The sequence below is a fragment of the Bos grunniens genome, chromosome 1 (assembly GCF_055505025.1).
Source record: "Bos grunniens cultivar Pamir isolate PY7600 chromosome 1, Bosgru_T2T1.0, whole genome shotgun sequence".
NCBI lineage: Eukaryota > Metazoa > Chordata > Mammalia > Artiodactyla > Bovidae > Bos > Bos grunniens.
The window spans coordinates 11,376,203-11,402,936 of NC_141165.1; the positions used below are offsets into that span (position 1 = coordinate 11,376,203).

The following is a 26,734-nucleotide window of genomic DNA, read 5'->3' on the forward strand; positions in this document are numbered from 1 at the left end:
CAATTTTACTTTCTTTCTTTCAAACCTACTGTATGATCCAGCTATTCTACTCCTAGATACTGACCCAAAAGAAATGAACGTGTATATCCACACAAACACTTGTAAAGGAATAGTCACGGCAGCTTTATTTCTAACAGCCCAAAACTGGAAACACCCAAAATACCCATCAGTAGGTAAAAAGATAAACTATGGTGCATCTATAGGATGAAATCTCACATCTATAGGATGTGAGAGTCGGTCCACAACAAAAGTTGAGCACGGAAGAACTGATGCTTTTGAACTGCGGTGTTGGAGAAGACTCTTGAAGAGTCCCTTGGACTGCAAGGAGATCAAACCAGTCAATCCTAAAGGAAATCAGTCCTGAATATTCATTGGAAGGACTGATGCTCAAGTTGAAACTCCAACACTTTGGCCAGCTGACGTGAAGAGCTGACTTATTGGAAAAGACCCTGATGCTTGGCAAGACTGAAGGCAGGAGAAGAAAGGGACCACAGAGGATGAGATGGTTGGATGGCATCACCAACTCGATGGACATGAATTTGAGCAAGCTCCGGGAGGTGGGATGGACAGGGAAGCCTGTCATGCTGCAGTCCATGGAGTCCCAAAGAGTCAGACACGACTGAGTGACTGAACTGAACTGATAAGATGAAATGCAGGGATATTTCATCTCCCAAGAAAAGGGATGACCTACGATACATGCAAGAACATGGATGAATTTCAAAATAATTGTGCAGCGTGGCAGAAGCCAGACAATAAAAAGTAAATGCTGAGTGATTCTATTTATATAAAATCCTAGAAAATGCAAACTATTTTACACAGTGTCAGGAAGTAAATCAGTGGTTGCCTGAAGGGACACCAAAAAGGGCAGCAAGCAGCTGTTACAAAAGTGCATAAGGAAGTAAGTTTCCAGGAGCTCCAGGTATACTGGCTACAGTGTAAGTGTACACGTATCTTCAAGCTTAGAAAACTGTCAAGCCTTCCCTGGTGGTCCAGTGGCTACGATTCCATGCTCCAATGCAGCGAACAGGTTCAGTCCCTGTCGGGGAACCAGATTCCGCATGCTGCAACTAAGAGTTCACATGCCGCAACAAAGACTGCAGATTTCACGTGATGCAACTTAAGACCTGGTGCAGTCAAATAAACAAAATTTTTTAAAAAGCTTATAAAATTATACACTTTAATACACACAGTAGATAATGTCATTTACACCTCAACTAAGTTCTCAACAATTTTTAAATATAATGAATAGCAAGTTAATTTTTTTTTTTTATCTACCTAACCAACAGGAAGACTGCTTCATGTTGACTCCGTTTCTCCTCTTGTATCTGAATAAGGAACTGAATGACACCAACAAAATCAGACCAACTGCTCAGGAGCCTAGAAACACGTTAAGGTCTCAGATCTAAGAACTGCTGGATTGTTCTGCAACTCAAATTTGGCACATTGGAAGAAAAACTTCATGTGATTTTGATAAAAGACACTGGAAACTGTTTCAAAAGGAAACGGTACAAGCGCAAAAAGGAGACTCACGCTGACATCTCTTGGCCTGCACGTGAGAAAGCACGACCGACTGGGGCTGCTGCTGCTGGCTGCACTTGCAGTCCTGGGTCCACCTAGAGAAACTTCCCCAGCTTCTCCTCTTCCCACAGTACCACAGATCCAAACCTTGTGCAGCAACTTAAATGTGCAGGCGCTCTCCTCCCTCCTTCTCCTCCTTCCCGACTTGACCTATTCCTGATCATTTCTCCACATGATACACACACGGGCAGTCTAAATGCACCAGGGCTGCACCTGACGGCTGGCTCACCAGGTACAGTGAGATCCAGGCCTGTGCTCTGCTGTCTCAAAGCAGGAAGAGAGGCATGCTTACCACCTGCCGTCTCTAGGACACTCCCACGGCACCCCCGAGGGACTCCTCTCACGGAGGCCAGCTGCGGACGCTCACAGTATGCGTGCTGATGCTGCACGAGGCCCGTGGTGACATCAGGAGGGGCAGAGTGCAGATCTGCTTTTGAAACACAAACCCAAAATAAAAGTGGCTGTTAATTCAAAAGAACGTGAACATTAAGTCGCTGTTCAAATTCCATTCAATTGAAGCTTCAGTAGCTGAGCTCTAAGCAAGGAACGTGGCATTCCAATCGACTTTGTCTGCCTGGCTGACTGAGCACATTAGGTGCTGTGAACTCTGAACTCTGGACATGGTCTGGACAGTTCTGCGTGCACATGGTAATCCAGTTCTAAGAGGGAACTAGGCCAGAAACACCAACCACAGCACAGAATGGCCGTGAGGAATACACCTTTCCCAATTTGGCCTAAGGAGGTTTTACTTAGAAATTTCCCTTAATGAAGCAGAAATATATTTTTAATCAATAACATTTTTGTTATATTATGAAAAAACTGCCAGGCTTCTATAAACTACCTCTACTCCCCTAAAAAGCAAGTTGAATGCCATGCAGACACAAACCTTGGCAATCTTCACAGAATAAACCTACACAGATTAAAAACTATCCCTAGAGTCAGTTCAACAGGTCCCATTACTAAGAGGCTGGAGTCAGGTTCTTAAGACAGAATGTACTCAGCTCACATTTAAAGACAAGCTATGGTAGATAGAAAAAGTATTTAAATCGCTCCTTCCGTGTCTGAATGTCCATTCTGGGCTCCATTCGCACCATGTGGCATGTCTATCTGTTCTGATACTGGCTGACCGCCACTAGAGCATCACTGCTACAACTCAGTCTTCTACCAGGAAAGAGTTTGGACCTAGCGTGATACTCGTCCACTCTCGAGAATGGATACTGCTCTGTAATCTCTTTAGTCTTCAAATGAATGTTCCCACCATCACAGGTTTTGATACTGATTTTTTATTTATCATTTCATAACCTAGAAAGTATGCAATCTAAAATTTTTTTTTTAACGTAGAAAGATGAATTTATATGGAAGCAAAACACAAACTTACTACACAAACTTACAAAGCAGAAAACACCATTTGGAAAAACCTAACTTTAATGACAAGAGTTTTCACAACCTTTGACAAAGCTAGATATTAATGGAATTAGCATTTTAAAGTATGCTTACCACAGAATTCTTTCAGTTTAAAAAGAAATCTCTCCTCTTTTCCAATCTAGCAAAAATGAGAGATTTTAACTATATTCATGAAAAAAGGTAAAAATGGTAATTCTCAACTACAAAGTAACTTTTTAAATAGCTGCATAAAAATAAACAAACTATACTCCAAAATGAACTACTGTAATTAAATGTACTGCTTTTAAATATAGGTACTTAATTTATGTCCAAATGTTTTATGCACATGATTTTCCTAGCCCCAAACTGAAAACGATAAATATTTTTTTAACATTTCCTACCTATAATTTTGTTTACAGTTATCTTCTTTCTATATTTCTTTCCTTAGCCCAAACTGAAGAATTCTCCTAGTGTCAGAAACTAAAACAAAGGGTGACTTTTGTAACAAGGAGAGGGAAGTGGGATAGTTTTCAGATTTAAAATTCAGGTCACATGAGAAGTGCATGAAGGCTACAGACAACAGTGAGGAATACGTACAGAGCAAGTCAGGCTTTGGGACTACGAGAACTAACCACATAACACGCATGTGAGCACAGGTGAGCAGGAGGGAGGGAGAGCGGCTCAGCCACACCTACAGGAGTCAGGAGCCCAGCAGCCACAGAGGCGACAACCCACCTTGAAGTCTTTACAGCCAGGGCCTTTCCTAGAAAAGAGACTCCCACTCAGACTCACCTTACAACTCTGTGAAGTCAAGGGCTGTCCGGTTAGACATTTTGAACTACGGTCAGTTTTTCAAGCTAAATATGCTTCTCTTTCTAACCCACCAGGAAGCTGTGTTTATAACAGCTCAGCAACAGCTGATACAACCAAACAGTGACGGCTCTGCCCTACTTCCCTCACTGTGGGACCCAGAACAGAGCTGCGGAAAGATCAAGCGAGAAAAAAACACCCGAATGCTGCCGCTTCCCTCACAGTGAGGTTCTTGTGCATTTCCAAACAGTGCAATCGCATGACAAACAGCAAAAATGTGTCCACCTAACGCTGTTTTCAAGCTCTCCCCTGTGAAACCCCTTGAGGACAGGCTGTAATCACCAGCCATTTGTAGGCTCCCCAGGAGAGTGACCACAACAATCCTGGCGGGTGTTTCCAGAGGAGCCCTCTCTCATAAAGCAAACTGCCCAGGATGGCCCTGACAGCACTATCCCGGCTCCTCCACGTGGTAGAAGCAGGTCAAGGCATCGTGAGTTCTCACCTAAGAAGACATCACGAGCTCAACAGAAATGTACAGACGTTGGCACTGACTCAACCAGTAACAACGAAGAGCATCAGTGATGTGCCCACAGAGGAAATGAAGGCGTCGGTCACTTACAACACCCAGTCCAGCCAAATGACCAGAATCTTGCAGGGAGCAGCTTAGCACCTGAGATCAGCACATGCCTGGGGGGCACTTAACTTGCTGGGACCCCATCAAAAACACTGGCCAGTCATGGGTGCACCGCACATGCACCATTCTGATTTTAGCAGAACAGCAACTAGCAGCAAAGAAAAGGAACAGGAATCAGAAAGCTATGGGTCAGCCTGGCTCCACCACAGCCAGCTGTGTGGTCTCAGCCAGAGCAGTTCCCGACTGAGCTCTTGCTCCTCGTCAGATGTCCCCCAACATCAGCGATGCACCACACCAGGAGTACACTTCTTAAGGCACTCCTGCAAGAACGCATGTGTGCTTTGCATGCCAGCCAAGTTACTATTTTTGCATCAAAAAATATGACTTCAAATGGTGAAAGCTTTGCAACGTTTTCCTCTCTAAGATTAATATAATTTAAAGGACTGGGTGACTTGGGAAAGATCTAGGCATCTTTATGACTGAGCTGTGACTTACATCTCTCTTCAGACTGAGGACTGTCTAATCCTGTGTGTAGAGGAAGAAAGGCTCTTCATGGCTGCAGCCCCAGCCCCACCTTGGGACACCCAGTGCAGAGACAACTGAGGGCTGAGGCTGTGCACACAAGGAAAGAACAAAAGACCACGTTGCAGGTGGCAGGCCACCTAATGGCCAGGGACTGTCCACCTGTGCCAGCCGCCCCTCCAGAGCAGAAGGACCAGCTGTTGTCAAGGTCTCCAGGGGAGGCCCACCCAGGGGTCTGGGGCTGCCAAACCACAGAGGCACCAGAAACCACTTGTTACCAAAAGGACATTTTCCACACAAAGAGGAGAAGGTGGGTCTGAGGAGGGGCGGGGGCTCCTCTGCCTGGAGGGGTCCCCGCAGCTGTACTGACCTACGCGGGCGAGGGCCGCGGGGCCGGCAAGCGCGGCGGCAGCACTGGGCGTGGCGGCAGGCTGCCCTCCCGGGTGAGATGAGGTGGAGGATGCGGAGGATGAGGTGGACGAGCCCTGAATGGCCGGGTCAGGCCAGGGCTCGATGCTGGGGCGGCTCTGCAGCGGAGCGGAGGCCAGTTGCCCGGGGCGCTGTAAAGAGCCCTCATCTTCTGAGGCAGATGACGTGTCTGTGGTCAAAATAACGACGACAGGCATGAGGGGGGCATCCTTGGGGGCAGGGTTCCCACACTGGCCCAGCCTGCGCCCTGTGCACCCGCACATCCAGGAGGGCCTGAGTGTGACTGACGGTGAGACTCAGGGCCGCTCGGAAGCTGGCTTCACCCTGGGCTCCCCTGAAGAACTCGGTCACAGGGCGCCATGCCCAGGAGTGCAGCTGGTCCAACCCTGACGCTTTAGTGCATGCTGCGGGGCCCTGGGGGCCCCAAATAGCAGAGGTGACCTACGCCCTGTGGGTGCCTGACCCCAGCGAGGCCTTGCCCAGCACGTGCGCACGCTGGAGGACATGCCTGAGCTCTGAGAAGAGCCCCGCCTTGGGCAATAAAATCAACCTGAAACCTGGTTCTGTCAAGTCTGCATTTTATCATGGGTTTCATTATTATTAGGAAGTTCTTTAAAAAACTGGGTAGTATCTATGGTTATATTTGGTAGAAAATAATTTGACATAAATTTCTAAGACTTTTTTTGAACAACATAAACTTTTTTTAAGTCAGGAAGCATCATCAGAACACCACACTACCCTGTTGACCTGGTGTGGCTGGTGTTTACCACGTCGACAAACCAAACACGCATGTCACCAGCTTTGTGGCTTCAGTAACCAGACAGGCAGCACTGTGCTCCCAGCACCCGGATGAGCTTTCCAGGAAACTTAAAGCACACTAACTATCCTGAAGAGAGGCCGCATTAAGAGTTTTCGTTTCTAATGGTAATAAAACAACAAAAACAAATCAAAAACCCTCCAAATGGTCTTATTCTTTCCCATTTAAGACTCGGTAACAACATAACACATAATATTGGGTTGGCCAAAAAGTTCGCTGCTTTTTCTGTAAGATGGCTCTAGTGGTGCTTAGTTGTCTTCAACTTCATTCAAGACAGTTTTGTTAGACGGTATTGTGACAGCTGTCATATCAGCACTCATTAAAAAAAAAACTTATCAAAACTAGTGAATTTTTATGTAGCAACTTTAATATTGAAGATGGAAGAGAAAAAGCAACATTTTCACATATTATGTTTTATTATTTCAAGAAAGGCAAAAATGCAACTGAAATGCAAAAACAGATTTGTGCAGTGTATAGAGAAGGTGTTGTGACTGATCAAACATGTCACAAGTGGTCTGCAAAGTTTCATGAGGGAAATTTCTTGCTGGATGATGCTCCATGGTCAGGTAGACCAGCTGAAGTTGATCATGATCAAATTGAGACATTAACTGAAAACAATCAGGGTTTGAGACATACACAAAATATCCAAATCAAGTGCTGAAAATAATTTGCACCAGTTCTGTTATATTCATCAATTTGATGTTTGGGTTCCACATTAGTTAAAAAAAAAAAAAAACTCCTTGACTGTACTTCCGCATATGATTCTCAACTTAAACACAATGAAAACATTCCATTTTTAACATAAACTGTGACAGGAGATAAAAAGTGGATCTTGTACAATAATAGGGAATAGAAGAGATCACGTGGCAAGTGAAATGAACTACCACCAACTACACCAAAGACTGGTCTTCATCCAAAGAAGGTGATGTTGTGTACATGGGAGGAGTGGAAGGGAGTCCTTTATCATGAGCTCCTTCCGGAAAATGAAACAATTAACTGCAACAAGGACTGCTCCCAATCAGACCAAGTGAAAGCAGCACTCAGCAAAAAGCATCCAGAATTAGTCAGGAGAAAACACATCAGCTTCCATCAGGATAACACAAGACTGTGTGTTTATTTGATGACCAGGCAAAAACTGTTACAGCTTGGCTGGGAAGTTCTGATTTATCTTCCATATTCACCAGACACTGCACCTTTGAATGTCCATTTATTTTGGGCTTTACAAAATTCTCCTAATGAAAAACTTTTCAGTTCCCTGTAAGACTGTATAAAAGGCATCTGGAATAGTCCTTTGATCAAAAAGATGACAATTTGGGGGAATGGAAATATGAAACTGCCTGAAAAATAACAGAAGGTAGTGGAACAAAACGGTGACTACATTGTTCAACAAAGTTCTTGGTGAAAGTGAGAAACGTGTCTTTTTTCTTAAAAAAACTGAAGGAACTTTTTGACCAACTCAAGGAGAATAATTTTAAATTTCTGAATTCAGGGAACTCTGTCACCCCATAAAGCAGGTTCCTCTCTTTACTAAAAGACACAAATTACATCTTAGTGAAAAAATTAAAATCTATATAGACGATCTATTGAAAGCAAGCCCACTGCATGCACAGAAATGTGCATGAGCTCACACACACTCCTCACCACAATCAGAAGCCTGCTCCATCTCAATGGGAAACCCTGCCCAAGCCGCCCCAACCCTGCCCAGGCCGTCCCGACCCTAACCAGTACCTGGGGGTGTGTAGGCCTCCACAGATGCGTGCGTGAGGACAGAGCGCCTCTTGGATGGCATGGGCATCTTCCTCTCTTTGTATTTGGCCAAAGCTGCCTGCACGGCCTCGGTGTGAACATCTGCACAGAAATAACAGCAGCAAAAGCACCTGTTACAAGACTCCTGATGAAGGAACAAAACCATGGTTCATGTTTTTAATCTGTTTTCATTGAGTATAAAAGGAACACAATATATAAAGGTATAAAAGGAATACATGTGGGTCCACACATCGGTCCCAGATTTCTACAAATATTCCTTGGTTTATAGATTCAACTTGGCAAGCATTTTCAGATTTAAACCGAGAAATCCCCAAAACTGAAAATAAAATGAATCAGATGGACCCAATGCACTCTGATTATGGTATAAACCACTACAAGCAGCACTAAAGCTCTGTGGTCATATCATCTGAGCTGTTGTCCCGGTCAAGCCCCAGGATGGGCAGAGCCATACAAGGAACCAAGCTCTCCCTGTAGTCGCATGGCTAGGGGGTGGTGGGGGTCCCATCACACCACCACACTTGTGGTCAAGTGTAAGAGAGCCAACAAAGAGGGGCCTGATGGCCTCACCCCATCATCCCTCCTAGAACCAAGATGCTCACAAGGCAGAGAAGGGATACACACAGAGACTCCAGAAGTGAGGGGAACACTGCAGTCCTGAATCCGAATGGAAATTATCAGCATGAACACACGTGGCATTTTATCTTTAAATAGCATGTCTTAATTCAGTCCCTAAAAATGTCTAGAAATGACCAGCCCAAGTGCAATGAGCACCTCTACCATCCAGGCTGCAGTCTTACAACACTGTCCTCACTGCGAGCACCCTGAGAAATGTGGGTTCCAGGGTGCAGGAAGTGGCAGAGGAGCCTAGAATATCTCATCCTACCAACCAACAAGTTCCTGGCCAGCAACCCAATGCTGGAGCCGACGTGGAAGCACTCCCAGAGAAAAAGGTTGGGGCAGTCTGAACACCACCAAGGACAAAAACAAGATCACAGAAAAGGAAGGAAGAAAAAGAGGAAGCAAAACTAACTGGCTGCCACTGGAGGATGCCAGTGACATGAGCTACTGTTTTGAAAAAGATTAAATGGATGGAAAGAACCAAGCATCTTTCCGGGTTCTCCTGTGCTGTGTCATGAGCACAAGCTGCTTGCTCTCCCTAGAACTGGTCCAGCCGTCCTGCCACCAAATCCACCCTAATGAACCAAGGGATCAACCCTGCCAGCATCCCAGGGAGGAGAGAGACACAGGCCTGCAGTGCTTGTGGTGGGAAAACACTGACCCCGAGGTGACCCGCTAGAGCCATGGAGCCAGGAGCAGCCAGACCACAGCCAAGGCCCCAAGACCAAGTTATCAGTGCTGGAAACACACATCAACACACAACATCCTGTGATATGCACATCTTATTTGGAACCTGGGTCCAAACTGTTTTATAAAGCCTCAGGAACACTTGGGTATTTGATACTAAGGAATTATTGCTGATTATTCTGTGACAATAGAGCTATCTTTTAGAGCTACATCCACTCTTTTCAGATATAGAAACCAAGAATATTATGACATCTAAGTAAAATAACGTGATCTCTGAGATTCGCTTCAGAATCACACAAGAAGGGAGAAGCAGCTGGGGCTGATGAAGAAGCCAAGGCTGAGCCTGAGCACGGTGGGAACTGTGGCACTGGGCAAGTCCAGGGCTCAGTACAACACCAAGTCCACCTTTGTATGCATTCACATTTTTCCCCAACAAAATGTTTTTAAATAGCATTTAGAAACTTTATAGTAAAATGGCTCATAGGGTACTAAGGATGAAAAATTTACACCTAGGCATATTACAATAAAATTTACAAACATCAGCAATAACCAGTCAATCCTAAAAGCTTCTAGAGAAATAGTCTTGAAGGATCAGGAAAGAGGCTAACTTTCCCAATGGTAATCACCAAATACAAGGCAACACAGCTGAAGAAATGAGCTTAGAACCTATAATTTTATATCCAGCCAAAGCACCATTTAAACTTCAGGGCCTAATAAAAATACTCCCAGACATATAACCAAAATACTCATGAAAGACTATGTTCAGAAGAGAGACAAACCTGGGAGCCCCTGCAATAGATTTGACTTGACTGTGAGCACAGACTTTTTACACTGTGGCTGCCTTAGAAACAAACAAAAACCTAAGTACAGATAACAGTCAAGAACTAAAAATCTAAACAATACCAACATTATAGGATATAAACCAACAGATCCAAGAAGCTCAACAAACCCCAAGCACAAGAAACAAAGAAACTTATACCAAGGCACGTAATAATCAAATCACTCAAAACCAGCAATAAAGAGAAAAACCGTAAAAGTGCTGGAGGGAAGGAAGGCACAGTATATACAAGGGAACAATGATAAGGAATAAACCTGGACGAATAACAGTGGATATACCGACGTGAACAATGACTGCTAAGCTGCCATCATTAGGAAAGCTGGCGCTGCCATGACAACAGACGAATCCATCAAGAGAACAGAACGGAGTCCAGAAAGAGTCAGCCATGAGCAGCTGCCTTTAGACAAAGGAGCAAGGGCATGGGGACAAAAGGAATCCCCAGTGCAAGAAAGTCAGCTTTCTACCACACCCTGAAATTAACAAAATCTAAACTATAGACCTAAAGGTAAAAACCTAAAACTACAAAACTTCTAGAAGAAAACACAGGTAAGAATCTTTGTGATCTTGGGTTTGGCACAGATTTCTTAGATATAAGAACAAAAGCACTATTCAAGAAAGAAAAGGAAGTGATAAGCCAGATTTCATTAAAATTAAAAACTTCTGCTACAAAAGCCACTGTAAGAGAATTCAAAGAGAAGACAAAGCCTTGGAGAAAATACGAGCAAGAACATTTATGGTAAAGGTCTCGTTTTAAGAAAGTAAAGAACAAGAACCAGATACAGTTCACAAGGGCAGAAAGCAGGTCCTCAACGTCAGTTACATGTAAACAGAGGCGACAGGGAACAGGAGGTGAGGACAGGCAGGGCTCTGGGTGACCTCACTCAGGGTGCGCGGACGCGGGTCCACTTTGTGCCCAGGGCTACATCGGTGGAATGCTGATGGGGCCGGTTCCAATGTTGTATGTTACAGGCATCATTGACGTAATCCGAAAAGAAATTATTGTCAGTGTGGGGAAGTTTTTTTTAAGCATATATTAAATCGGTAAGAAATTATCTGATCAAAACTTTCTTCAAACCACTTCATCACACTCCCACATTAACGAACCATTTAAAATCTGGAGCCTATTATACAGAGTGAAGTAAGCCAGAAAGAAAAACACCAATACAGTATACTAACGCATATATATGGAATTCAGAAAGATGGTAACAATAACCCTGTATATGAGACAGCAAAAGAGACACTGATGTATAGAACAGTCTTTTGGACTCTGTGGGAGAGGGAGAGGGTGGGATGATTTGGGAGAATGGCATTGAAACATGTATAATATCATATATGAAATGAGTTGCCAGTCCAGTTTCGATGCACAATACTGGATGTTTGGGGCTGGTGCACTGGGGCGACCCAGAGGGATGGTACGGGGAGGGAGGAGAGAGAACGGTTCAGGATGGGGAACGTGTGTATACCTGTGGAAGATTCGTGTTGATATATGGCAAAACCAATACAATATTCTAAAGTTAAAAAATAAAATTAAATTACAAAAAGAAAAAAAATAAAATCTTCATTTTAAAAAAAAAATTCTTAAAATGGCCATTTCTTTATCTATCTTCAAAGTTTTTCTTTTATAGAAGCTTACTGAGTTTAAATGTAAAAGAAATATTTAATCACACAACAGTGAAAATGTTAAACAAGCCAAAGTGAAAGTGAAGTAGCTCAGTCGTGTCCAACTCTTTGCAACCCCGTGGACGGCAGCCCACCAGGCTCCTTCCTCCATGGGATTCTCCAGGCAAGAATACTGGAGTGGGCTGCCATTTTCTTCTCCAGGGGATCTTCCCGACCCAGGGATCAAACCGGGGTCTCCCACATTGCAGGCAGACGCTTTAACCTCTGAGCCACCAGGGAAACCCAAAACAAGCCAAAGAGTGTTCAAAAACTATTGATATCTAATCTATAACAGGAAGCAGAGGGCTTCTCTGGTGGCTTGGTGGTAAAGAACCCGCCTGCCAGTGCAGGAGACACAGGTTCCATCCCTGGTCCAGGAAGATCCCACATGCCTCGGAGCAACTAAACTCGTGCACGGCAACTACTCAGCCTGTGCTCTAGAGCATGGGAGCTGCAACCCCTGAAGCCCACAGACCCTAAAGCCTGTGCTCTACAAAAAGAGAAGCCACTGCAATGGGAAGCCCACACAGCAACGAGGACCCAGCACAGCCAAAAATAATAAATAAAATGATCATTGGAAGCATGCATTTTTTCAAGGCACGTCCTGATAATGCAAATAAACTGTAGAGACAAATTCAAATATTTATAAAAGCACTAACAGAGTGGCAGAAATCTAATTAGAAGGAAATCTTCAAAATTAGAGAAAAATAAAATACTAAAACACATAGAGTAGTAGAGTGGTTCCCTACTGGACAACTCCATCAACACCAACCCCAAAGTTCCAGCAGAAAAATGGACACAGACATTTACAGAAATGATTTTCATGGTGAGGAAGATTTTGCTTTATTCTGAGACGTCTATACGCAGCTGCTGAGAGGAGCACGCTCACACTCCAGGCTATACTAAAACATACTGAGATCTATGAAAGTTTTGTTTTTTTCTTGAAAACCACGATGCAGTCAGTCACAGTTCAGAGAAGGCCCTTTCCTCAGTGGAGCTGTGGTGTCCAAGCAGAGGACGCGGCGCTCCGGGCCCTACCTGATCGGAAGCGCTCGTCCCGGGCGTTGCTGGGCCTCGGCTTGGGCTGCTTGGGCGCAGGGGCCGAGGCTTGTGCGGGCCCAAGGATGCTATTCTCCACTTGCAGGGAGGGGTCTACTCCTGAAACAGTTTCACAGAAACACCGTGAGTAAAAAACCTGTTTTTCCAACAATAGAAAAACCCATGTAGAATAGCACACACCTCTTGTACACTGCTGCACAGCCCCTGCTGCACAACCACGCACGCCTGGGGCCCCAATGCCCAGAAGACCCTAAATCTGGAGGTTGGGGCCGAGACATTGACGTCAGCTTCCAGCCCCTCCCTGTCAGCAGCCCTGGGCCCCCAGCTTGTGCACACGGTGCATGGGGCGAGCTCTCTCGAACGCCCCTCCCTGCCCCCACACTGGCCCCGGTGTCAGCAAGCCCAGCAGGAAGCAGCCCACAAAGCCATCACCGGGGTGCTGACAGCCACCCTCAGACACAGGAAGAAAGCCGATGAGAAGCTTGGAGGCTTCGGGTGCTAACCACCTGGGCCTGTGACACCTGTGTCTCCACCCTGATGGGCGGCCAGCTCTCTGTGCCTGTTGCAGTCCCATGACTGGCACACCCATGGCCAGCCAACACCCAGGCCATCAGGATGTCATGTGTGGAGTAAAGGACAAGCACGAGCCTACAGGGTCATTTAACAGAGTCCCTGGTCCTGCCTGAGCACTAGATTGTTTCAAAATGTCCAAGAAAAACAGCCTTAGCCACCAGCCCTTAGCACTCCCCAAAAAGCAGCAGCCTGTCCCCACCTCAGCAGTGGCCACAGGACTGGAAAAGATAAGTTTTCATTCCAATCCCGAAGAATGGCAATGCCAAAGAATGTTCAAACTAACGTACAATTGCACTCATCTCACACACTAGCAAAGTAACGCTCAAAATACCAAGGCCTCAACAATAGGTGAACCGAGAACTTCCAGATGTTCAAGCTGGATTTAGAAAAGACAGAGGAACCAGAGATCAACTTGCCAACATCCGCTGGATCATCGTAAAAGCAAGCAAATCCCCCAAAAACATCTATTTCTGCTTTATTGACTACAGCAAAGCTTTTGACTGTGTGGATCACAACAAACTGTGGAAAATTCTTTAAGAGATGGGAATATCAGACCACCTTCCCTGCCTCCTGAGAAGTTGGTATGCAGGTCAAGAAGCAACAGAACTGGACATAGAACAACAGACTGGTTACAAATCAGGAAAGAAGTATGTCAAGGCTGTATACTGTCACCCTGCTTATTTAACCTATATATACAGAGTACGGAGAAGGCAATGGCAACCCACTCCAGTACTCTTGCCTGGAAAATCCCATGGATGGAGAAGCCTGGTGGGCTGCAGTCCATGGGGTCACTAGGAGTCCGACATGACTGAGCGACTTCCCTTTCACTTTTCACTTTCACGCATTGGAGAAGGAAATGGCAAACCACTCCAGTGTTCTTGCCTGGAGAATCCCAGGGATGGGGGAGCCTGGTGGGCTGCCGTCTATGGTGTCGTACAGAGTCGGATATGACTGAAGCGACTTAGCAGTAGCAGCATGCAGAGTACATCATGCAAAATGCTGGGCTGGATGAAGCAAAGCTGGAATCAAGACTGCCAGGAGAAATATCAATAACCTCAGATATGCAGATGACACCACCCTTATAGCAGAAAGAGAAGAACTAAAGAGCCTCTTGATGAAAGTGAAAAGAGGAGAGTGAAAAACCTGGCTTAAAACTCAATATCCAAAAAACGAAGATCATGGCATCTGATCCTATCACTTCACGGCAAATAGACAGGGAAACAATGGAAACAGTGACAGACTTTATTTTGTTGGGCTCCAAAATCACTGCAGATGGTGACTGCAGCCACGAAATTAAAAGACGCTTGCTCCTTGGAAGAAAAGCTATAAACAACCTAGAGAGCATGTTAAAAAGCAGAGACGTTACTTTGCTGACAAAGGTCTGTCTAGTCAAAGCTATAGTTTTTCCAGTATTTATGTATGGATGTGAGAGCTGGACTATAAACAAAGCTGAGTGCCAAAGAATTGATGCTTTTGAACTGTGGTGTGGAGAAGACTTTTGAGAATCCCTTGGACTGCAAGGAGATCCAACCAGTCCATCCTAAAGGAAATCAGTCCTGAATATTCATTGGAAGGACTGATGCTTAAGCTGAAGCTCCAATATTTTTGCTACCTAATGCGAAGAGCCAACTCATCAGAAGAGACCCTGATGCTGGGAAAGATTGATGGCAGGAGAAGGGGACAACAGAGGATAAGATGGTTGGATGGCATCACTGACTTAATGGCCATGAGTTTGAGCAAGCTCTGGGAGTTGGTGATGGATGGGAAGCCTGGTGTGCTGCAATCCATGGGGTCACAAAGAGTCGGACACGACTGAGTGGCTGACCTGATCTGAACTGCCCCACCTGGGCCTCAGGGAGTCATGACCTCTGACACTGCTCCTGAAAAGGCCACCTGACCCCAGCTCCCTAGGATGACACACAGAGAGGACAGACGGGACAGATGTGGGGGCCCTCACTCCGCTGCCTCAGCCTCCAGGTGCCTCTGTGACTGAGGAGCCCCTGGGACACCAGCTCTGGCTCTGCAACAAGAAGGAGCTGCCCCCAAGACTGGCCGACCTCCAGATGTGGGCGCAGACTGCTGCCATTGCTGATGTTTATGTACCAGGTTTGGAGTGTTCGTTAGCTCTTCAAAACTGAACATATACACACATACATGTATGCAACATGCAGCAATACTGATCAGCACTGCTTCTGGCTTTTTGTTTCTTGGACTGACTGGAACAAATTTCCCTAAAATCCATAATGGAGAACACAGAATCCTAAGCATTATGCACTATAAACAGGTATGCTTGCAAAGTGATGCGTAAATATAGGGACATCCTTGCATTTTTATTCCAAAATACAGTGCTTTTATTGAGATCGATTAATTTATTTAAGAAAGACATAAAGCCCAATGGGAAACCACTGGATGAAAGAGTAGGTATATTTTTAGTCTTAACAGGTATCAAGAAAGAACTTCTCAGGCCACAGCATTCGCATTCCCACAGGGTGCCATTTCCCCATGTCTCTGTCAGCACTGCATGTTACAAATTTTAGAATCTTGCCAATCTGACAGGAGAATGGTTCACTAATTTGCATTCCCAAGGCAATGGCACCCCACTCCAGTACTCTTGCTTGGAAAATCCCATGGATGGAGGAGCCTGTTAGGCTACAGTCCATGGGGTCGCTAGGAGTTGGACACGACTGAGCGACTTCCCTTTCACTTTTCACTTTCATGCATTGGAGAAGGAAATGGCAGCCCACTCCAGTGTTCTTGCCTGGAGAATCCCAGGGACAGGGGAGCCTGGTGGGCTGCCATCTCTGGGGTCGCACAGAGTCGGACACGACTGAAGCGACTCAGCAGCAGCAGCAGCAGCATAACTAGTGAGGTTGAACATACGTTAATGTTTACTGCCCATCCATACGTCCTATTATTTGAATCCTATTAATTCTATCCAGCTAAGGAGCCCCCAAAGGGCTTCCCAGGTGGCTCAGTGGTAAAGAACCTGCCTGTAATGCAGGAGATGTGGGTTCAATCCCTGGGTCAGGAAGATCCACTGGTGAACAAAATGGCAACCCACTCCAGTATTCTTGCCTAGAAAATCTCATGGACAGAGCAGCCTGGCAGACTACAGTTCACAGGGTTGCAAAAAGTCAGACATGACTGAGTGAGCATGTATGCATGCAAGGAGCCCCCAAAGGACCTGCAGGGAGCCCTGGTCAGCTAGAGGCCCCACCCTACGCTGGACATGCCCCCAGGCCATGGCCAGCCGGCTGCAGCTCAGTCACTCTGCAGTGCTTCATTTCTAGAGAGACAATCATAACCTTTTTTTTTTCCCCTCAGGTCTCTCATCTTGTCATCAGGCAAACATTATTCAATATTCTCCTGAACTTTATAGTATTCTGTAATTACAAACATACTTAGAGTTTTACTCCTGAAGTTTACGTTCACTAATGCTGCAGAGGAAAGGGGGTCCCACTGCTGCCTCCACAGGCATGGCACCAGTTACATACACCTTCCCTTCTTTGAATTCTCCTGAGTCGTTTCTAGACGCCCTCCCCATACACTGTTCAGTTGTCCACGTGTCTACCAACACCCTGTGGTTGGGACTGCCAAGTGCACGTGACCAGGTTTAACACCTTGAAGGCCAAGCCTTTCTCCCTGCTATTCCTCCTCAACAATGTACTAGCTACTCTCAGAACTTTTCTCCTCCAAGTGAGTTATTTCCAATGCCAGATTTGGGGGAAAAAAAAATCAACAACTGCTATTCAGACTGGATTATTTTTGTCACATATTAATTTAGAAACTACTCATGTATGGATGTGAGAGTTGGACTGTGAAGAAAGCTGAGCGCCAAAGAATTGATGCTTTTGAACTGTGGTGTTGGAGAAGACTCTTGAGAGTCCCTTGGACTGCAAGGAGATCCAACCAGTCCATTCTGAAGGAGATCAGTCCTGGGTGTTCATTGGAAGGACTGATGCTAAAGCTGAAACTCCAGTACTTTGGCCACCTCATGCGAAGAGTTGACTCATTGGAAAAGACTCTGATGCTGGGAGGGATTGGGGGCAGGAGGAGAAGGGGACGACAGAGGATGAGATGGCTGGATGGCATCACCGACTAGACGGACATGAGTCTGAGTGAACTCCGGGAGTTGGTGATGGGACAGGGAGGCCTGGCGTGCTGCGATTCACGGGGTTGCAGAGAGTCGGACACAACTGAGCGACTGAACTGAACTGAATTTTTATAATATTAAATTTTTGCATTTAAGATATTGGTATATTTCTTCATATTTTAGGATCCTGGTTACTTTTTTCAAACAGATTGTATGATCCTAACATAGATCCTGTGGGTTTCTTGCTAAATGTATTAAAAACATTCGACAGTTTTTTTGCCATTATGAATGTGAGCTGTTTTATTAACAGAAATATTGCCAGAGAAAAGCCATTGATTCTTACATATTTGTCTTCTATTCAAACCAAGACGGTTACTAATTCCAATAGCCAAGTGAGCAGTCACCCAGCTTTCAACGTATAAAACAACAGCACCTGAGCGAGGATGGGGTCCTGCCGTTTGTCTGGGGTGCTGCCTGGGCACTGGCCTGCGACAGACGGCCTTGTGAGCAGCCCAGCGGGCTTCTCGTTTGCCTGCTAACAATTAGGGTTTCCTCTGGTGAAATATTTATGCAAGTCTTTAGCCCATTTTCCTACTGGGCTTTTTAAAAAAAATCACACGGGGGAACTTTCTGGCTCTTTATAAAGTTTAAATTAATCAAAATTAAATTTAAAAAATGCAGTGTCTTAGTCATGCGACCACACCTCAAGTGCTCAGAAGCCATACGTGGGAGGTGCTCCGTGGACTGGACAATGGGGCTGCAGACCACTCCCACTCTGGCAAAAGGTCTCCTGGATGCTTCGACTTCACCGGCTCTGGACTCTAGCCCTTTTTCTCTTATGTATGTTACGATCATCTTCTCCTATACTGTGGCTTGTCTTTAATCTCTTTATGGGAACTTCTCATAAAACATGATTCTTAATTTTAACACACTCTAATTTACCAATCTTTTCCTTTTCAGTTGCTGCTTTTTGGTACCTTCAGGGACTTGAGAAATCCTTCCTTCTGTCTAGAGATGGTGACAGTTTTCATATACAGTCTTCCAAAGGTGCTATAATTTTTGCCTTTCTCACTAAAGCCCTTCATATTTGGTTTCTGTGTCTTAGGGAACTGTGCCAGCATCGTGAGCTGCAACACCAACCCCACCATAAACCTGGTCCCCACAGCCACACATGTCTGTCTGGGTCCATGTTCTGTTTGTAAATAGAGCTATCTACCCTTGTGTGAAACCAGGCTGTCTTAATGACAGCTTGCTATTAACTCCTCATATCATAACCAGCAAATCCTCCAATCTCATTCTTCCTTTTTATCATTATTTTGAATCCCTTAGCCCTTTAAATTTATTTATAAAATACTTAACTTCTTTTTTTTGCCTTGCTGCACAAGCCATGTGGGATCTTAATTCCCTGACCAGGGATGGAACCTGTGCCCCCTGCAGTGGAAGCATGGAGTCTTAACCACCGGACTGCCATGGAAGTCTCAAACTTCTACATAAATTTTAAAATCAGCTTCTTAAATTCCACCCCCAAAAACTGTGCCAAAACACTGAAGGTGCTGACTCTGAAGATCAATAATAAAGTGGGAGAACTCACATCTTTATAATATGTGTTCCAAACCAAAGTAAGGAAATGTTCTTTACTAAAATCATAAAAATAATCATGGTCTATGATAATAAAAATAACATAAATCCTATTTGGGGATGAAATCTATACCAAACCAGAGATATAAACTTTAATCTATGACTTTGGATTTTATAATTTAATATTAGACACATTATTTTCCCAGCCCTTATTAATAAAATATGAAACTACCGAAGTCAAACTCTAATACCAATTTTTAAATCAGTTTTATAAGACCTATGTTAACCTCACCTTGAATGAGGGGTACGCAGCGTGCAAGCAGCTTTGCCCTTTTCTTTTCATATCCTTTTTGAGTGATGTCACCTAAAACAACAATAGAAAAATAGAATCACATTTCTTCTAAAGTCTCCCAAAATTTTTAATTAAAAGTTCATTCATAATGGAAAAACTGGGAACACTTAGGTCCTTCAACTGGTGACTAAAGAAAGGATGAGGTGTCCCCACAGGCAGTGCTACTCAGCAGTAAGAAGGAGCAAACTGCTGGCAGACAGTAGTCTGGGTGGGCCTTACGGGCATACAGCTAAGTGACAGAAGCCAGGCTCCAAAGGTTCCCAGCGGAATGGTTCCGGTCACATGACACCTGGAAAAGACACTGTTACAGGCAGTGGCAGACTGCTGCCACGGGAGGGGCTTAGGGAGGACTGACCAGAGTGGCACGAGGAATCCTGCGGGGGGTGAAGCTGGTCCACGCTGTGATCGTGGTGCTCGTTCTATGACGACAAGTCGGTCCCGAGCTCACAGAACTACACCCCAGGAAGGCTGAGTCCAACAGTATGTAAACACTTCAATATCCGAAATCTGAGATCAGCATCTCGGGGGAGCATGTTGGAACTATAGACTCTGAGGCCACACCCCAGAATGACAATCCGATGTGCATTTCACTGGATGCCCACGTGACTGCGCAAATTTGAGCTGTGGAGTCTTGGTGTGAGGACCTACAGAAAGCAACCCTCGCAGGCCACAGGGCATCCCTAGGCCAGGACTCAGGTTCTAATAAATTATCATAAAGAAGAACAGCCTAAAAAGGAACTAACCTACCCAGGAACAAGGCAGGAAACGTGTCTGCAGGGAAATGCTTCTCATCTAAGCACGCCAGCTGATTTCCTGGACAACTCAAGCACTCAGGGTGGATTCTGTGTGTTTTTGACCAGAAACACGTTACAATGTCTACCAGTATCTTGTTCTTCAAGTGAACTGTTTTCAGCAGAGAGCGTCAAGTGTTCTGCAAGCCCTCCCGGCATCCCCTCCCTGTCCCTCATTACCCCCACCATCCACTCACCCCAAACAAGCCAGCCAGTCGAGGAGGCTTCTGGGAGTCAGAGGGCAGCCTGCCATCATGCACCCAGCACTTCACCAAGTACTTCCTCAGCCATCAAAGGACCAGCACTTCTGAATGTCTGACTCGTACATTAAGCCTCCCTGAAACCCTCTGGGAGAACATTAGCCCACCACCCACAGAAGATGAGCCCAAGGTCAGGGAGTCACTGGTCCGGCCCTGGGCTCAAAACAGAGCCGCTGCTTTGACCACGGATCACTCAGTGAGGCCCCTCCCCACCTCCATCCTGTGAGTCATCACCCACCTTCACCTTACACTCCCAACAACCCCACAGGAAACGCCTCTAATGCTTGGAGTGCCTTTTAATTTGAACATGTTCTGTAGACCATGTGCCGCTTTAAAGTCCAGGTATTTTTACTTTACCTGAACAATATCATATAAAATATGATATTGCTATACCATATATTGTTATATGATAACAATATATAAGTCTCACTCTACTGCCAATTTTCTCCATTAAACACTTCATTTTTTAAATTTATTTTTAAACTGGAGGATAATTGCTTTACAGAATTTTGTTGTTTCCTGTCAAACCTCAACATGAATCAACAATAGGTATACATATCTCCCCTTTCTCTTGAACCTCCCTCTGATCTTCCTCCCCATCCCACCCCTCTAGGTTGATACAGAGCCCCTGTCTGAGTTCCCTGGGACAAACAGCAAATCTCCATTGGCTATCTCTTTTACATATGGTAATGTAAGTTTCCATGTGACTCTCTCCATACATCTCACCCTCTCCTCCCCTCTCCCTGGGTCTGTAAGTCTGTTCTCTATTGTCTGTTTCTCTACTGCTGCCCTGCAAATAAATTCTTTGGTACCATCTTGCTAGATTCCATATATACACATTAGTATATGATATTTATCTTTCTCTTTCTGACTTACTTCACTCAGTATAATAGTCTCTAGGTTCATCCACCTCATTAGAACAGACTCAAATGTGTTCCTTTTTATGGCCGAGTAATATTCCATTGTGTATATGTACCACAACTTCTTTATCCATTCAACTGTCAATGGACATCTAAGTTGATTCCATGTTCTAACTACTGTAAATAGCTAAGCACTTCATTTTTATTATCATCCAGTCTCTGCTGGCTCAGATAGTAAAGTGTCTGCCTACAATTCAGGAGACCCGGGTTTGATCCCTGGGTTGGGAGGATCCCCTGGAGAAGGAAATGGCAACCTACTCCAGTACTCTTGCCTGGAAAATCCTATGGACAGAGGATCCTGGTAGGCTACAGTTCATGGAGTTGCAAAGAGTCAGACACAATTGAGCGACATCACTTTCACTTTCAATCTCTGCTACAATGAACACACCTGACCCACAGCTGACCACAGTGGCCCACAGGCTGCGTCCCCCTCATTCCACCCTGACTGGACACTTACAGATCCCGACTGGATCCAGAATGTGAGTGTATGGTTTTGTATATTGACTTCCAACTTCTTAACAAATTCAAAGCACACCTGTTTTTTTAAACAATATCCACTAAAAATAATTGTTTCCTCTAGAATATATGAAACTATATAGAGACAAATTTAAATGAAAACAATATTGCAACACTAAACTAAAAAGGATAAATCCCTATTTACAAGCAGAGCATTTGGTTTTACAAGATTTTTTTCAATTTCTTTGTTAAATTTTATTGGAGTATAGTTGATTGACAATGTTATGTTAGTTTCCGCTGTATAGCAAAGTGAATCAGTTTTATATATATATTTATATATACACACACACACACACACATATCACTCTTTTTTAGATTCTATTTTCATATAGGTGGCTTCCCTTGTGGCTCAGACAGTAAAGAATCTGCCTGCAATGCAGGAGACTTTGGGTCTTTGACCTCTGGGTAGGAAAGATCTCTCTAAAACGGAATGGCTACCCACTCCAGTATTCTTGCCTGAAAAATTCCATGGACAGAGGAGCCTGGCAGGCTATATAGTCCATGGTATTGCAAAGAGTCAGACACAGCTGAGTAACTATCACTTTCACTTCTCATGTTAGGTAGGTCATTACAAATATTAAGTAGAATTCCCTATGCTATACAGTAGGTCCTTATTAGTTAATCTATTTTATGTATCGTTGTTGCTGTTCAGTCACTCAGTCCTGTCTGGCTCTTTGTGACCCCAGAAACTGCAGCACACCAGGCTTCCCCTGTCCTTCACCATCTCCTGGAGCTTGCTCAAACTCATGTCCATCGAATGAGTGATGCCATCCAACCATCTCATCTTCTGTCACCCCCTTCTCCTCCTGCCCTCAATCTTTCCCAGCATCAGGGTCTTTTCCAATGAGTCAGCTCTTCACATCAAGTAGCCAAAGTATTGAAGTTTCGGCATCAGTCCTTCCAATGAAAATTCAGGGTTGATTTCCTTTAGGATGGACTGGTTTGATTTCCTTGCTGTCCAAGGGACTCTCAAGAGTCTTCCCTAGCACCACAATTTGAAAGCATCAATTCTTTGGCGCTCAGCCTTCTTTATGATCCAATTCTCATATCCATACATGACTACTGGGAAAAACACAGCTTTGACTAGACAGACCTTTGTCAGCAAGGTGATGTCTCTACGCAGGTTACACTGTGTAGGTTGGGCACAGCTTTCCTTCCAAGGAGCAAGTTTCTTTTAATTTCATGGCTGCAGTCACCATCAGTCAGACCAGAAAATAAAGTTTGTCACTGCTTCCACTTTTTCCCCTTCTATTTGCCATGAAGTGATGGGGCCAGATTCCATGATCTTCGTTTTCTGAATGTTGAGTTTTAAGACAGGTTTTTCACTCTTCTCTTTCACCCTCATCAAGAGGCTCTTTAGTTGCTCTTCACTTTCTGCCATTAGAGTGGTATCATCTGCATATCTGAGGTTATGATATTTCTCCCAGCAATCTTGATTCCAGCTTGAGTCATCCAGCCCAGTATTTTGCATGAGGTACTTGCATATAAGTTAAACAATCAGGGTGACAATATACTGCCTTGAGGTACTCCTTTCCCAATTTGGAACCAGTCCATTGTTTCATGTCTGGGTCTAACTGTTGCTTCTTGTTCTGCATACAGATTTCTCAGCAGACAGGTAAGGTTGTCTGTTATTTCTATCTCTTGGAAGAATTTTCCATAGTTTGTTGTGATTCACACAGTCAAAGGCTTTAGTGTAGTCAATGAAGCAGAAGTAGATGTATTTTGGGATTCCCTTGCTTTTTCTGTATATAATAATGTGTATATGTCAATTCCAATCTCGTGATATTTTAAGATTAAGTATTCATTTCCTAGAAACAGTTTCTTCCTATGCTCCCATTTCAAATGCGTGCTCGTGTGGTGAAGGCAGCAAGGGGCATTCAGGAAGGAAACATGCTAACTCCCAGTTTGGTGCTCATGGTTTCCTGAAAGTTCTCCAGACCAACTGAATAGAACCAGCTACATGTTTTCACATGTGACCAGCTACATGTTTTCAAGTATTCAACACAGACCATCAACCCAACATGCCTCTGAATGCAACATGGGATCCAAGACAGACTCCAGACAAAATTAATGAGCCAGTAAAGGACTCACATCCAAGGTCCCTGACCCCAGGTACGGTGAACAATAGAGAGACGACAGCAGAGTATGCTCCCCAACCCATTGCACAGATCAGGTGACCTGCCCACAGGCCAGAGGAAGGCCCAGACACAGCAGAGGAGTCTCCCCTGGCTGGCCACTCAGGCCCAAGCAGCTCTGGAAACACGCCAGGATGTCCACAGAAGGTTCTTCCCTGGCAGTCTGCGGGTAGCTGTCTCACTACCCCACACACTGGGTACAAGGTGTGGCGCAGGCTGACCTCCAGGCCGCAAACCAAATGAATTACAAAGGCAAAATCCCAAATGATATCAAGTCTCTAACTCGGCAACACAGTTTCTAAAAACCTATTCTGGAAAACACTCAACAACTCCTTAAGGTCACAGAAACAAGGAAGGCCAGGCAACAGACATTACACACAAAAGCAACGTGAGACAGCCTGTCCACAAAACCAAGCAGGAAGAAGTGAGTCTGCAGCCCCACAACACTACTACAGAACGCTGCTGGTCCTAAAGATGCCCAGTGCCTGCGGGACAGGGAGGGGAACCACTCACAGGAGACCCATGACATCCTGCCAAGTAAACGCAGCATGCTGAGAAACAGTGTATATGCAAAAAACGATGTGATTCTGCTGAAAGTTGCTCAGTTGTGTCCAACTCTTTGCAACCCCATGGACCATAGAGTCCATGGAATTTTCCAGGACACAGTACTGGAGTGGGTAGCCTTTTCCTTCTCCAGGAGATCTTCCCAACCCAGGGATCGAACCCAGGTCTCCTGCTTTGCAGGCGGATTCTTTACCAGCTGAACTATCAGGGAAGTCTATTCACAGGCATGTAGGTAGATATATTTTTGTGTGTGCAGAAAATGTCTGGAGGGTACCCGATACATTATTAGTAGTGTTACTCCTGGAGAATGATTTATTTGCCTTGGGGTAGGTATTAGAGAGATTTCATCTTTTACTTCACTTCTGAACTTGTTAAATCTTTTGGCACAATAATCATACAATCTTTTGTAATTAAGAATATATGGAAGCTGGTTTGATAACATACTATGGTTATATGTTATTGTAGGAAACAGAATGAAATCATGCAATGTTTTGTAATTAAGAATATATGGAAGCTGGTTTGATAACATACTATGGTTATATGTTATTGTAGGAAACAGAATGACTTCTATGTACTATTTTTATAACTTCTTCTGAGATTAAAATTATTCCAAAATTAAAAGTTAAAAAATATATGAGCGAGACTACATAAAATTGGTGTTATTTCTGTTTTAAATGTTTGATAAAATTTGTCAGTGAAACCATCTGGGCTTGTAGATTTAATTCCCAGGGTTTTTCTTTCTTCTTTTGCTTTATTTTACTTTTTCTAGAGCAGTTTAAGGGTTACAAGCAAAACTGAAGGCAAGGTTCAGAGGGCTCCCATACACCCTCTACCGCCACACGCACAGCCTCCCCATCATCAACATCCGCCACCTGATGGTGTGTTTGTTACAGGTAATGAGCCGGCCCTGACACGGAAGCCTCAGCTTCCAAAGCCCTCCCTCTGCCTACTCATCCCTCTTCCCAGCTTGTGAACCCCTGGCGGCCACTGGTCTTCTTACTGTCTCCATAGTTTTCCAGAATAGGTGGAATCCGTAGCCTTTTCAAACTGATTTCTTTCACTGAGTAACAGGCATTTAAGACTGTTCCCTGTCTTACTTGGCTTGGTAACTCACTTCTTTCCAGTTCTAAATATTCTATAATATTCCGTTGTCTCAGTGTACCAGTTCATTTATCTATTCAACTACTGAAAGACATCTGTCTTGCTGCTTTCAAAAGAGCCCCTGTGAGCACCCGGGTGCAGGTTCTTCTACATACCACCTGGTGAGATGAAAGCAGACTAGGGGATGATTCACACTCAACCCTCATGACCCAACCGCGAAGCCTCTTACAGCTGAAAGAATTCCCTCCAGCATTTCCCAGCTGCATAGCTTCCCTCCTGTGAACTTTCCAAGGATCAGCTGCTCTGCTCAGGCGGAGGGCGGGGGGGCCGGTTGCCCTCCAAGCACCCCTCCCTCTCAGTGGACTCTGGAGGCCAGTGGGAGAGTGGACGCACACCGCCCTCCCCAACACTCCTGCTCCTCCCGGCGCTGACTCGCCCGCCTCACTCCTGCCATCCCCACACCGACAGCACCCTGCTGACTGACCTTTTTGACTTCCCAGAGTCTAGACTGCTGTGAACGGCTTTTTAATTTTTAACACTGCCACCATTTCAGTGAGATGTGGGGAAGGAGAGTCTTCTTTACCTGATGACTGGCCATGGATACTGACTTGGGCTATGCCCCTGAATAAATGCCCTCGTCTGGAAAGCCTCTCCTGCCTCAGCTGCACAGACGCCCACACGTGCTCCTGCATCTGCCCCTGTGGCAGTGCCCTCTTTGGTCTCCCTGCGGCCTCCCCTTGCTGCCTTTCCCTTTGGGGTCTGGGTTGCTGGAGGGTTTGTCAGAGGCCTTCTTTGCATTATTCAGTTCTCCACAGGCAGCAACTGTCTTTGTTTCAATTATGACAGTTGTATTGATGGCTTCCAAGTTTCTACTGTCAGACCAGCCCTTTCTAGAAATGCAGTCCTACATGTCAAATGCACGGATCTCCCCAAGACGCCGCACACTCAACAGGTATGAACAGACGTGTTCTGCTTGTGCACACATCTTGAGGAACAACCCCGTCATCTCCCCGGCAGTCACTTCAGGAACTCGGGAGTCACTCAAGACCC

At 45.0% G+C, this 26,734-nt stretch overlaps 1 protein-coding gene across 7 annotated transcripts in view; it reads right to left on the reverse strand.

Moving 5' to 3' along the window:
* DIP2A (DIP2 acetate--CoA ligase A) overlaps window positions 1–26,734 on the reverse strand; it is a 120,932-nt gene that overhangs the window by 81,393 nt on the left and 12,805 nt on the right. For 2 of the 7 annotated variants that reach the window (XR_015132663.1, XM_086316748.1), the window contains exons 2-6: window positions 19,338–19,409; window positions 12,781–12,900; window positions 7,902–8,021; window positions 5,298–5,525; window positions 1,871–2,008 (exon numbers count right to left, since the gene is read on the reverse strand). Coding sequence is in view for 6 of the 7 variants with exons in the window: in XM_086316748.1 (XP_086172874.1) it covers window positions 1,871–2,008; window positions 5,298–5,525; window positions 7,902–8,021; window positions 12,781–12,900; window positions 19,338–19,409 (678 nt within the window). In the remaining variant the exon portion in view is untranslated. The remainder of the gene's footprint in view (window positions 1–1,870; window positions 2,009–5,297; window positions 5,526–7,901; window positions 8,022–12,780; window positions 12,901–19,337; window positions 19,410–26,734) is intronic. The other 5 variants (XM_086316828.1, XM_086317106.1, XM_086317030.1 and 2 more) reach the window with 5 other exon arrangements.